This window comes from Nerophis lumbriciformis, linkage group LG28, assembly GCF_033978685.3.
Source record: "Nerophis lumbriciformis linkage group LG28, RoL_Nlum_v2.1, whole genome shotgun sequence".
Classification (NCBI taxonomy): domain Eukaryota; kingdom Metazoa; phylum Chordata; class Actinopteri; order Syngnathiformes; family Syngnathidae; genus Nerophis; species Nerophis lumbriciformis.
Window position 1 is genome coordinate 4875213 of NC_084575.2, and position 13149 is coordinate 4888361.

The window sequence follows — 13149 nt, forward strand, 5'->3', positions numbered from 1 at the left end:
CCTCTCCTGCAATCTCCCCGCAGCATGAGAGAGCAGTGTGGGCACAGTGAGGGGGAGCTTCCGCTGGAGCTCCGGAGGCAAATATCCACCGTGAAAGCAACTTGACCGCCGTAGCAAAGGAAGACAATCACACAGACAGAAAAAGCACATTAGTGTACGCATGCGCGCCAGGCTCTTGGATAATTAGTCATTTTCTCCCATCCCGTCTGTAAGAGTTCCATTTAAAAAGGTTGGTTTTACCTCGTCTTTCGGCTTACGGCCATACTACCCTGAACACGTCCGATCTCGTCCGATCTCGGAAGCTAAGCAGGGTCGGGCCTGGTTAGTACTTGGATGGGAGACCGCCTGGGAATACCAGGTGCTGTAAGCTTTTACACTCACGCCAGAGGGCGCTACAAAGTGCTGAGACTACAGCTGTTGTGATTCATGTATTGCTTTAATTGCAACTATTCCAAAATAAGGGAATATATTCGGTTATTATAATAAAATTCCACTTAATATTTACAACTACAGTTGAAAGTACAAACCTTTACAACAGGATTTAAAACACAAATACCAACTAGAGCAATATTTAGATTGATTTAAAAATAATGGTGTGGTCTTTTGCAGTCAGTCAACCTCGCCCACGCCTCCTACCACTCCGTCCTGCATGAAGCTGAGGAGCCACGACTCGTCTCGCTGTGATCAGGCAACTTATCATTTAAAGGGGTCATATAAGCTACTGTTTATTTACCAAAATAAGGTGTATGTCTTTGTTTTGAAAATGTGAAAGTTTATTTTTATTTTCAGAATGTTGAAATAGTTGTACTGGGGGTGGGGGGAAAGAGCTGGTTACTTGTTTCTCTCGCGAGATCTGGAAAAGAGCTGGTTTGTACTTGTTTCTCTCGCGAGATCTGGAAAAGAGCTGAATAATTGTTTCTCTCGCGAGATCTGGAAAGAGCTGGTTACTTGTTTCTCTCGCGAGATCTGACAAGACTGCGCGCGAACCAAACAGGGCGAGGATAAAGCAAGATGGCGTCTGACGGTGAAGACGTTATTGCAGTCGTCACAGTTCAGTGTTCTTAATCTGTGCGTCCATGTACACATATATGTCCTTTATTACACTCTATTAAATAGAGTAATAATAACTGTTTGTATATTAGTCTGAGCGCACTTTGATGCTTCTAGAGCTAGCTTAGCTTGCTAGTTAGCTTAGCTTGTTAGCTGCTAACAAAGAGAGATGAAAACACATCGCTAAGCAGAGATGAAGTGTGAGTGTAAAGTGTTGTGATTGTGTGAAAATGTGCGAAAGAACCATAGCAGAGTACGAGGAGGAACTTTGTCCAACAAAAGAGGAGAAGGAGCGACAACATGAAAAACATCAAGTTGTGTTACACACAACAGGTTTGTTTACTTCTTACTCTCACATCTTTACTAACTTTATATTTATTATTAACACTTTTCTTCAATAGATTGTCTATAGGAAGATGAATTGTCATGTGAGGATGTTCAGACACACAATATTTATGAGAGGTTGATGTTCCTCTCAGTTTGTAACAAAGTGTATCAACATGTTTACACAAAACTCACACAGTCACCGGGGGAATATTCCAGAGAGCAGGTTAAGTGCAAACTCCTGAGTATGTAAAGCTCCAGAGTTTGACCTCCAAAAATAAAAGAGGTAAGACAAAGTCAGAGTCAGTTACCATGGTAACTGACGCTGTAAACCTAGCCTGCTAGCTGGCAGGTTTGACAAGTTATTTATGTGTGTAAAAGCTATACTGACCTGTTATTTCCTTCATATTGGTGTAGCCATTAACCTACTACAACACCTGCTACATCCACCTACTCAGTGGCCTAGTGGTTAGAGTGTCCGCCCTGAGATCAGTAGCTTGTGTCATACCAAAGACTATAAAAATGGGACCCATTACCTCCCTGCTCGGCACTCAGCATCAAGGGTTGGAATTGGGGTTTAAATCACCGTAAAAATGATTCCCGGGCGCGGCCACCGCTGCTGCTCACTGCTCCCCTCACCTTCCAGGGGGTGATCAAGATTAATGGGTCAAATGCAGAGAACAATCTGGCCACACCTAGTGTGTGTGTGACAATCATTGGTACTTTAACTTTTTAATGTGGCAGTGATTGTGGAAAAAACAAAGCCTGATCTAAAGATGACATCTTGATCTCATACCATCTCAAACCAATTGGCCGTTCATTATTAAGTGAAATGTCTTAAAGTCGCTTAAATTTGTCTTTAACCAAGCAACACTAAGTTTTATCCAGTTACTCGATTAATCGAAAACATTTCCAGTAGAACACTTGATTAATAAAATGTTCAAAAGCTACAGCCCATTATTTTATGTACGATTTAATATTTAGCATGTAGGAGTTAAAATGTGTTTTGTTTGTGTCCTGTAGACATCCATCAGCTGATTGGACACCAAGAAGAATGTCTCCCTCATCTGCAGGGGGACAGTTTCACTTCAGAGGATCCACAGCCCTCACACATGAAAGAGGAAGAGGAGGGAGAGTGTCCTGTAGGGCAGGAGGAGGATGATGTCAGCAAGTTTCCACTGACTGTTGTCTCTGTGAAGACTGAAGAGCATGAAGACAAAGCACCTGAGTCCTCACAGCTTCATCACAGTCCAAGTAAGCACAACATCCACATATCATCTAATACAATGTTTGTGACACATGTTCATCCGGGGGCCACATTTATGACTAAAGATGGAGATATACTTGCTTTTTAACACCACCATTTAAAAATGAATGCTCATCGATCATCAACAGTGTAATTGCTGGGGTGTAACCATGTGACCTAGAGGCCGTCCTCCTTACCTCACGTGGTCAAATGAAGGCAAACATTCAATATGGCTACTGTTTTATTTAGCAGCACATATGTCAGCATATTTCAAAGGTTTAGTGGTGAAGATTAGGGATGTATACCAAGTACCATTTTTTTTAGTACTGGTTCCTAATTATGTCGTCCATGAGGACCGTGAAGATTCTGGACTAACGACACAACTATTGGTATTTTTAATTCCAGGTGACTGACGTAACTATGACACGTTGTCACATTGAGTTCAGCTGCCGCTGCTACACATTAAAATCAGCTTTGAATAATGACAAATAAGGAAGCAACAACACGCAAAAGTGTGATGTGTGTGTTATTGACAAGAAGATGACATAACTGCATTTCACCTTGCACTGCACACATAGTTGACTTCTTTAAGACTTCAAATAAACAGCTGTTGATAAAAGACTTCCCTGCTCTGAGATGTTACAGAACATCATGTTGGAGGTGTTCCACCTCTTGTGCTAATAGGAATGCTATTTAAAATGCCTTTTTTACACTTTTTTATTTCCACAATTTACATGTAGTACCGATAAGCGTACTGATAAATACTGGTATCGATTAGGGTATCATATCGATAAATTCTTAAGGATTTATATCCCTACAGAAGATACAAGTCAGATATTTAAAAAAAATATATTGTGCCGCCCTCGATATGTAGAAATATCTTGGCTTTACCCTAACACCTTTTCTTGATCAAACACTCTGAAAAACGTCTTCTAGTCCACAGGTTTATTGACCGTAAAAAGGGTCAAACTGAAAGCATACAAGCAGAAAGGATGCTTACATTATAGACATGCACACACAGCCAATTGCACACACACAAGCCCACTACAATAAAACATGCATTATGCTGTGTATTGAACTTAAATGGATAAATAAATGCCACAAAATATGTAAATTAAGTGCTCTACAGCAAACTAGCTTACTATGCTAACATTCACTTCACTGTATGAATTACGAAAATTAGCATGACTGACTTTTGGCCATAAAACGTCCCAAATTACATCACAACCAACAAATAATACAACTCAATCAAATATTAGCATACTACTCAACAATACATACCGATGATACTTTGTTTGGCATGAGATTCGAGCAGATGAAAACGTTTGCAATCGTCACCGAACTAGCTTAAAGTAGACTTGAAAGGAACTCCTTGTTGAGCCCTGTTAACATGGACATTACTGTAAACTAGACTATGCTGCCTCCTGCTGTCTAAAGGAGGAAGTGCACCTCACTGTTGAATTCCAAAGTGAACTTAAACACTGGTTTTACATATATTATTAATAAATTCAACAAACAAGACAGAACACTCCCCGCCTGGCGGATTAAGCCGCCACTACCAAACTGTCCCAAAGGATACTTTGGCTTCTCTGGTGCCATAAGCAGGATTGTCTCTGTGACTGGCCGCAGGAACACTTTGGTCCCATCCTTTCTGGAGACTTTTATCTCCACTTTGCGAACTCTGCCATCTTTGCTTGGGAAGACTTGTGTAATTAGTCCTAAAGGCCAGTGGTTTCTCTTCAGCTGGTCATCTTTGAGGAGCACTACACTTCCAGGCAGGAGGTTAGGGTGGGGTGAATGCCACTTCCTTTGTGGCTGAAGTGTGGCTAGGTATTGCTTCTTCCATTTGTCCCAAAAGGTTTGAGCCAAATGCTGGATTTGACGCCGCTGTTGCTTGTGGAGATCTTTCACCCAGTCGCCTACGGGAGCAGTTGAGGGACTGACCTTTTGTGTGAGGAGTGTTGCTGGTGAGAGTATTTGGGGGTCATCTGGGTCAGTGGACACTGGTACAAGAGGTCTGGCATTGATGATATAACCAAGAACGACCTTGCTGTCGCTGTAGAAAGTGATGTCAACCTCCATGTCTATCTCTGAGGTGAGGAGCTCGGCAAGCTCCACCGCTAATACTGCAGAACAAAGCTCAAGTCTAGGGACAGTTTGTTCTGACAAGGGTGGAAGCTTGGCTTTTCCCATGAGAAAGCCCACGTGGTTGGTTCCATTTTTCTCTGTTAGTTTTAAGTATGCAACTGCTGCAATTGCCTTAGTGGAAGCATCACAAAAGATGATTATCTCTCTTTTTGACACCGCTGTAGGAGAGGCCTGTGTGTAAACTCTTGAGATCTGGAGATTGCTGAGATCTTTCAATGAGCCTCGCCACGTTGACCATGTCTCTTCCATTTCTTGAGGAAGAGGTGCATCCCAATCTCCATTGTTCTCCATGAGCTCACGCAGGATCAGTTTGCCTTGTATGGTGACAGAGGCAAGAAATCCTAGGGGATCATAGATGCCGTTGACAGTCGACAAGACACCTCTGCGGGTGAAAGGCTTTTGCTCATCAGCTACCCGAAAGGTAAATGTGTCTGACATTAGATCCCAGCCAAGTCCCAGACTACGCTGCATGGGCAAGACATCTGAAGTGAAGTCCAGGTCCTCCAAGCCGATGGCATGGTCCTGAGATGGGAATGCGTTCATAACTTCCTTTATTTGAGGCCATTTTGTGAAGCCTCAAGTTTGAGTCTGACAGAACCTCTTGCGTCCTCTTGAGCAGCTTCACCGCAGCTTCGACGAAGGGAAGTGACGTGAGCCCGTCATCTACATAAAAGTCGCGGTTGACAAACTGCTTTACAACGGGCTCTGCATTTTTCACTGACTGTCTTAAACAGTAGATGGCCACTGCGGGAGAGGGACAATTTCCAAAGACATGGACCTTCATTCTGTATTCCATGATGTCTTCAGATGAGTTGTGAGCAGACGCTGCGGCGCTTCAGTGTTCAGGAAGTAAGCAGTTGCGTGAAATGCATTGATAAATGACGGTTTTTCGGTCATTAAAAATGTAAACGTGTTACTAAACATCTGGAATTTCACTGCTGTGTATCATTATACCGTTTATTGTTACATCCATAGTCCATTAACAAGTAAAAAGTCAAGGGCGGTCACGGCATGTTCTTGCCTTAAATGCCGGTCAATTTTTTCGGGCATTACGGCAAGTCACAAGGGTGGTCACGGAAAATGCAGCAGTTGCCATGGTTCAATTCAAGCCCTGCATATATATACATATTAAAGGGACAAGCGGTAGAAAATGGATGTATGGATGTATTTATATGTATTTATGTATATACATATATATATATATATATATATATATATATATATATATATATATATATATATATATATATATATATATATATATATATTAGGGCTGCAACAAATGATTAATTTGATAATCGATTAATCTGTCGATTATTACTTCGGTTAATCGGATAAAAGAGACAAACTACATTTCTGTCCTTTCCAGTATTTTATTAAAAAATCTGGCATACTGGCACCATGTTCTGGACATTGGGGATGCAGCATACAGCAATAATAACACAGAAATGTAGCTCATCAGATCAGAACTGGATCAGATATTGTACACGTTTCTGTGGTGAATAACAAAGGATTAATTTTAGGCTGCCTCTGAATAATAGCATGAAATATTCCAGCACCTTCAAAACGTTTAGTTATACTAAAGCGTCACTCAAATCTAAATAGATGTATATAGCTTTATCGGACCCGGCTACATTGATCCATTTTGAAACCAACCTAAGATATTTCTGTCCGTTAAGTTTATTTCCAAATTGGTAACCGTGCGTTTTCTCTCTCAAAACGGAGTCAAGTGTGCCGGAGACACATTATCAGCCCCGCGTTGCAACAAAGGCATAACGTTAACATTACTCACAAAAAAGCTAAACTCATGAATGCCTGTTGCCACTATGGACTTAAAAAGTTACGTACTGTGAGTTCTTCCCTTCATCCATGGCTCCAACATGTTTCCTTTTCAGCTGCTCCTGCAGCAATGTTGTACTTCCGTGCCATTTTGCAGGAAACACACTTCTTTCAAGTCTTTAAAGTGAAGTGTTCCCACACTTTTGACGACTTGGGTCGTACACTTTTCTCCATTGAAGCAATAACCTCAAGATGTTTCTCCGCTAAACTATCCGTACTGTTTTCCTGCGCCATTTTTCCAATGTTTCCAGCTAAGGAGACGGACGGCGTCGTCACGTGATCTGCACATGACACATCATTGGCTAGCTTACCTCAACCTCATGACACGTAGCCTCAGCGCCGCCCTGGCACTGTTTTGTACCGTTTTTGTACTTATTTGGATTATTGTTTCTCAGCTGTTTGTAAATGTTGTAGTTTATAAATAAAGGTTTATTAAAAAAAAAAAATCGAATCGATGACTAAATTAATCACCAACTATTTTGATAATCGATTTTAATCGATTTAATCAATTAGTTGTTGCAGCCCTATTATATATATATATATATATATATATATATATATATATATATATATATATATATATATATATATATATATATATATATATATGTGTGTATGTATATATATATATATATATATATATATATATATATCTCCTGATGATTGAGGGTACCCCCCCTCATGAAACAGGCCTGTAGAGATGAAATAGTCTTGTGATTGTTTTTCCCACACATACATATATATATATATATATATATATATATATATATATATATATATATATATATATATATATGTATATATATGTACATATATATATATGTATATATATATATATATATATATATATATATATATATATATATATATATATATATATATATATATATATATATATATATATATGTGTGTGTGTGTGTGTGTGTGTGTGTACATACAAACCCCGTTTCCATATGATTTGGGAAATTGTGTTAGATGTAAATATAAACGGAATACAATGATTTGCAAATCATTTTCAAGCCATATTCAATTGAATGCACTACAAAGACAACATATTTGATGTTCAAACTCCATCCATCCATCCATTTTCTACCGCTTATTCCCTTTGGGGTGATGTTCAAACTCATAAACTTTATTTTTTTTTTGCAAATGATGATTAGGGCCCGCACGGCCCATTGTAGAAGGACTCTCAAAAAGAGTCCTTCTGCATTGGGACAGAAGGACCTATTGTTTCTGTAGCGTTTTATTCTTTCTTTATTATTATTCTTCCGCCGCCTCTTTGAGCTGTAATTTGACCCACTTAACATGCTTCAAAACTCACCATATTTGATCCACACATCAGGACTGGCGAAAATTGCCATCTAAAAAAAAACAAACCCCTAAACTCAAAATTGCGCTCGAGCGCCCCCTAGGAAAAAACACAGACAAAACGGCCTATAACTTCCAGTAGGAATATTGTAGAGACATGAAACAAAAACCTCTATGTAGGTCTGAATTTGACCTAGATTTCATACACTAACATCCTTCAGCAAAAATCAACAGGAAGTTGGCTATTCCCCCTTCAAGACAAAAATGTACTAAAAACAGTCACTTTTGCCTCTTTGAGCTGTAATTTGACCCCCTTAACATGCTTCAAAACTCACCAAACTAAACACACACATCAGGACTGGCAAAAATTGCTATCTAGTAAAAAAACCTAACCCCAAATCTCAAAATTACGCTCTAGCGCCCCCTATGAATAAAACACAGACAAAACTGCTCCTCGGAAGAAAAAAATGACAAAACTGCCTGTAACTCCCACTAGGAAGGTCGGAGAGACATGAAACGAAAACGTCTATGTAGGTCTCACTTAGACCTACATTTCATAGATTGACAACCCCCAGCAAAAATCAACAGGAAGTTTGTAACCCCCCCTTCAAAACAAAATTTTTGTAAAAACCGGTCACCTTTCTTCAAACATTATCTCCTCTGAGCGCGTTTGTCGTTTCGGCTTCAAACTAGCACAGGAGAGAGATTGAACCCTTCTGATTAAAAGTATGGAACAGAGTTTTGATTACTGCTCCGGTTTTAATTTTACGACCCTTCAAAGAACCGCTGCGCTGATGCTGCTGCGCTGCTGTTGTCTCAAGATGGCTGCTTAAAAGCAGGAAGCACCAGCGTGCCCACACAATGCAGACAAGGTAGGTACACTAGACAAAAGTATTGGGACACTTAGGACTACCACTGGACAAAAGTATTGGGACACTTAGGACTACAACTGGACAAAAGTATTGGGACACTTAGGACTAGCACCAGCCAAATATGCGGTCCCGACCAACGCTGCTTGCAGCTTTAATTAACTTAAAATTTCATGGCTGCAACACGTGCCAAAGTAGTTGGGAAAGGGCATGTTCACCACTGTGTTACATCACCTTTTCTTTTAACAACACTCAATAAGCTATTGGGAACTGAGGAAACTAATTGTTGAAGCTTTGAAAGTGGAATTCTTTCCCATTCTTGTTTTATGTAGAGCTTCAGTCGTTCAACAGTCTGGGGTCTCCACTGTCGTATTTTAGGCTTCATAATGCACCACACATTTTCAATGGGAGACAGGTCTAGACTGGAGGCGGGCCAGGAAAGTACCCGCACTCTTTTTTTACAAAGCCACGCTGTTGTAACACGTGCTGAATGTGGCTTGGCATTGTCTTGCTGAAATAAGCAGGGGCGTCCATGAAAAAGACGACGCTTAGATGGCAGCATATGTTGTTCCAAAACCTGTATGTACCTTTCAGCATTAATGGTGCCTTCACATATGTGTAAGTTACCCATGTCTTGGGCACTAATGCACCCCCATACCATCACACATGCCGGCTTTTCAACTTTGCGTCGATAACAGTCTGGATGGTTCGCTTCCCCTTTGGTCCGGATGACACGATGTCGAATATTTCCAAAAACTATTTGAAATGTGGACTCGTCAGACCCCAGAACACTTTTCCACTTTGCATGAGTCCATCTAAGATGAGCTCAGGCCCAGAGAAGCCGGCGCCGTTTCTGGATGTTGTTGATAATTGGCTTTCGCTTTGCATAGTCGAGCTTTAACTTGCACTTACAGATGTAGCGACAAACTGTATTTAGTGACAGTGGTTTTCTGAAGTGTTCCTGAGCCCATGTGGTGATATCCTTTAGAGATTGATGTCGGTTTTTGATGCAGTGCCGTCTGAGGGATCGAAGGTCACGGTCATTCAATGTTGGTTTCCGGCCATGCCGTTTATGTGGAGTGATTTATCCAGATTCTCTGAACCATTTGATGATATTATGGACCGTAGATGTTGAAATCCCTAAATTTCTTGCAATTGCACTTTGAGAAATGTTGTTCTTAAACTGTTTGACTATTTGCTCACGCAGTTGTGGACAAAGGGGTGTATCTCGCCCCATCCTTTCTTGTGAAAGACTGAGCATTTTTTGGGAAGCTGTTTTTATACCCAATCATGGCACCCACCTGTTCCCAATTAGCCTGCACACCTGTGGGATGTTCCAAATAAGTGTTTGATGAGCATTCCTCAACTTTATCAGTATTTATTGCCACCTTTCCAAACTTCTTTGTCACGTGTTGCTGTCATCAAATTCTAAAGTTAATGATTATTTACAAAAAAAAGAATATGTTTATGAGTTTGAACATCAAATATGTTGTCTTTGTAGCATATTCAACTGAATATGGGTTGAAAATGATTTGCAAATCATTGTATTCCGTTTATATTTACATCTAACAATTTCCCAACTCATTTGGAAACAGGGTTTGTATATATATATATATATATATATATAGATATATATATATATATATATATATTCACTACAATAGTCTAACAGCTGCTGATGGTGAGGCAAGCAAGGTTTACTGTTCAAAGAAATGTAGCAATAGGCAACATTGAAACACAGTGTAAGAATACACTTCCAGGTCAGCGGTAACTATGACACGTGCATTTTCTTTTGCGCATGCGTACTAGGTCGCTTTGTGCTGGAGGGGAGAGGGGTTTTTAAACGGTGGCATTGTGTTTGTGCTGACAAGGATACGGCTAGATGGGATAAAGCCTGGATAACCTTAGTGTGACTGAGTAAAGCTGGACGTTTCTAAAGCATGTGTTTGTCTTCTCGTGTCCTGCAGACCTCAATGAAGAACATTATCTCCATCAGCAGGAGGAGGAACCACAGCCCCTCCACATTAAAGAGGAAGAAGAGGTACCAAAGCTCCAACACATTAAAGATCCACACCCCCCCCACATTAAAGAGGAAGAAGAGGTACCACAGCTCCAACACATTAAGGAGGAAACAGAGGATCCACAGCCCCCCCACATTAAAGAGGAAGAGGAAGAACACAGCATCAGTCAGGAGGGAGATCATCTTGAAGGACTGGTGGAGTTCCCAGTGACTGGTGTCCCTGTGAAGAGTGAAGATGATGAGGTCAAAGGTGAAAGTGAGGAGAAGAGAGAGGCGGAGCCTCCAAGCAGCAGCTCAACACAACACATGACAACAGAAGCTGATGGAGACCACTGTGGAGGATCACAAGCAGACAAGATCTTAGCTCCACTATCAGATAGTGAGGACACAACGTCACACTCTCCTGACACTGATGATGAACACTCTAAAGATGATGCAACATGTCACACTGACAACACTCACTTGAAGTGTTCTCACTGTCACAAAACTTTTAAATATCCTAGTAAATTGAAAAGACACATGAGAACACACACTGGAGAAAAACCTTTTTCTTGTTCAGTGTGTGGTGTATTTTTTGCACAGGGTGTAAGTTTGAAAAAACACATGAGAAGACACACTGGAGTTAAATGTTCCTGTTCAGTGTGTGGAACAGGTTTTGTACACAAGGACAACTTGAAAAGACACATGAGAACACACACTGGAGAAAAACCTTTTTCTTGTTCAATCTGTGGCTTATCTTTTACTAGGAAGGACAGTTTGAAAGATCACTCAAGAACACACACTGGAGAAAAACCTTTTTCTTGTTCAGTGTGTGGTGTAGTTTTTGCACAGAGCGTAAGTTTGAAACAACACATGAGAAGACACACTGGAGTTACATTTTCCTGTTCAGTGTGTGGAACAGGTTTTGTACACAAGGACAACTTGAAAAGACACATGAGAATACACACTGGAGAAAAACCTTTTTCTTGTTCAATCTGTGGCTTATCTTTTACAAGGAAGGCCGGTTTGAAAGATCACAAGTGTGCTGGTGAGAACAGCAGCAGTAAAATAAAAAAGTGCTCTGCAGACCTCCACCAGGCCAAATCTCCCAGTAGTAAAGAATCCTTCAAAAGAAAGCAGAATCCAAAAATGATGATCAGGATCAACACCAAAATCTAATCACTTGTTCCTTATCCCATTTCTGACATGTCCTGAAAGTTTCATTAACATCTGACTATACTTTTTTTTTTTTTTGATTCCAACTAAATGACAATCAAACAAACCCCAAATCACTTTTAGTTACTTTTCAATTACTTCAATAGCAAACATGTAAATATGTTTCTTAGTTACACATCCTGGAAAACAACATCCACACAACAGTTTATATTTATTATCCATTCTTACTAATATTTTTAATTGTGTACTAACACATCACTTTGTACTTCTGCTAACATTTAAGAAGTGATGATGATGTTATGGTTCAGTGTGCCCTTTCACAGGCTTGCTGTCTCCAAAACAAGTCTCCACCATGGTGGTGCCAGCCGTCATACTACTTGTACAATATATTTATGCACACCTTTTGTAAGATAGACATTTCTGTTTGTACTAGCAGATTCAAACCAGCGCTGTATCCTTTGCATGTGACCTTGTAGAATAAAATGTCTGTTTTTTAGGACTAATGGTCTGATTCTTTGTGGTGTTTTAACAAAAATAAAAGTCTATTCTTTCAATTGGTGCCATGACCCAGATTGGCTGACACTGAGGACTCGAAATGTGATATTTTGCAAGAAGATCTAGGCCCCTGTTGTATTCAGATTTATTGATAAAGACTTTAAGCACAGATGCCTCGAAGGGCTGCATGACCCACAAGAACATCACTGGTCTGATGTCATGTCTCACAACGGTCGTTAATGACTTGGAGATGGCCCTCCTTGTGAGCCATGAAGTGCATTGTCATCAGCGAAAGAGCCTTGAAAATGATTTTTTCTTGTGTCTTTGCAGCAAAACATCTCAGATCAAACACGGATCCGTCTTGTTATCTGAAGTAGACGCCCTTGACAGCATGGGGGATGACTTACATGAAGAAGAGGTTGACGGTTGACACCATTACTGATCCCAAAGCTGCCAGTATAGTCCCCGTTTGAGAGAACCTGACCAATCATGTCATCGTGAGAGAGACTTATCATTATTGTGAACTTTTCTGGGCCACCCAATTTTGCCAACATAGACCAGAGTGCTTCACGATTCACCGTGTCAAAATCCTTGGTTAGTTCAACAAAGACCTACAGGTCCATCTGTTACTCAATACACTTTTCTGGGAGTTGGCATATCGCAAATACCAGGTCAACAGTGCTTCTGCCCGGACA

At 40.4% G+C, this 13149-nt stretch overlaps 1 protein-coding gene and 1 non-coding gene across 3 annotated transcripts in view; both read left to right on the top strand.

Annotated features, from left to right (window-relative positions):
• Positions 1-251: 251 nt before the first annotated feature.
• On the top strand, positions 252-370 carry LOC133571177 (5S ribosomal RNA). The gene has a single exon (XR_009810334.1). It is a non-coding gene; the product is annotated as a 5S ribosomal RNA (ribosomal RNA).
• A 626-nt stretch (positions 371-996) lies between these two features.
• LOC133570526 (uncharacterized) overlaps positions 997-13149 on the top strand; it is a 52935-nt gene continuing 40782 nt past the window's right edge. Inside the window, exons 1-4 of one of the 2 annotated variants that reach the window (XM_072916474.1) lie at positions 1234-1383; positions 2398-2628; positions 10752-10825; positions 10886-12421. In XM_072916474.1, coding sequence (XP_072772575.1) covers positions 1281-1383; positions 2398-2628; positions 10752-10825; positions 10886-11962 — 1485 coding nt within the window. In that variant the 5' untranslated portion in view covers positions 1234-1280 and the 3' untranslated portion in view covers positions 11963-12421. Of the gene's footprint in view, positions 1384-2397; positions 2629-10751; positions 10826-10885; positions 12422-13149 lie in introns of those variants that run through there. The other variant, XM_072916473.1, reaches the window with a different exon arrangement.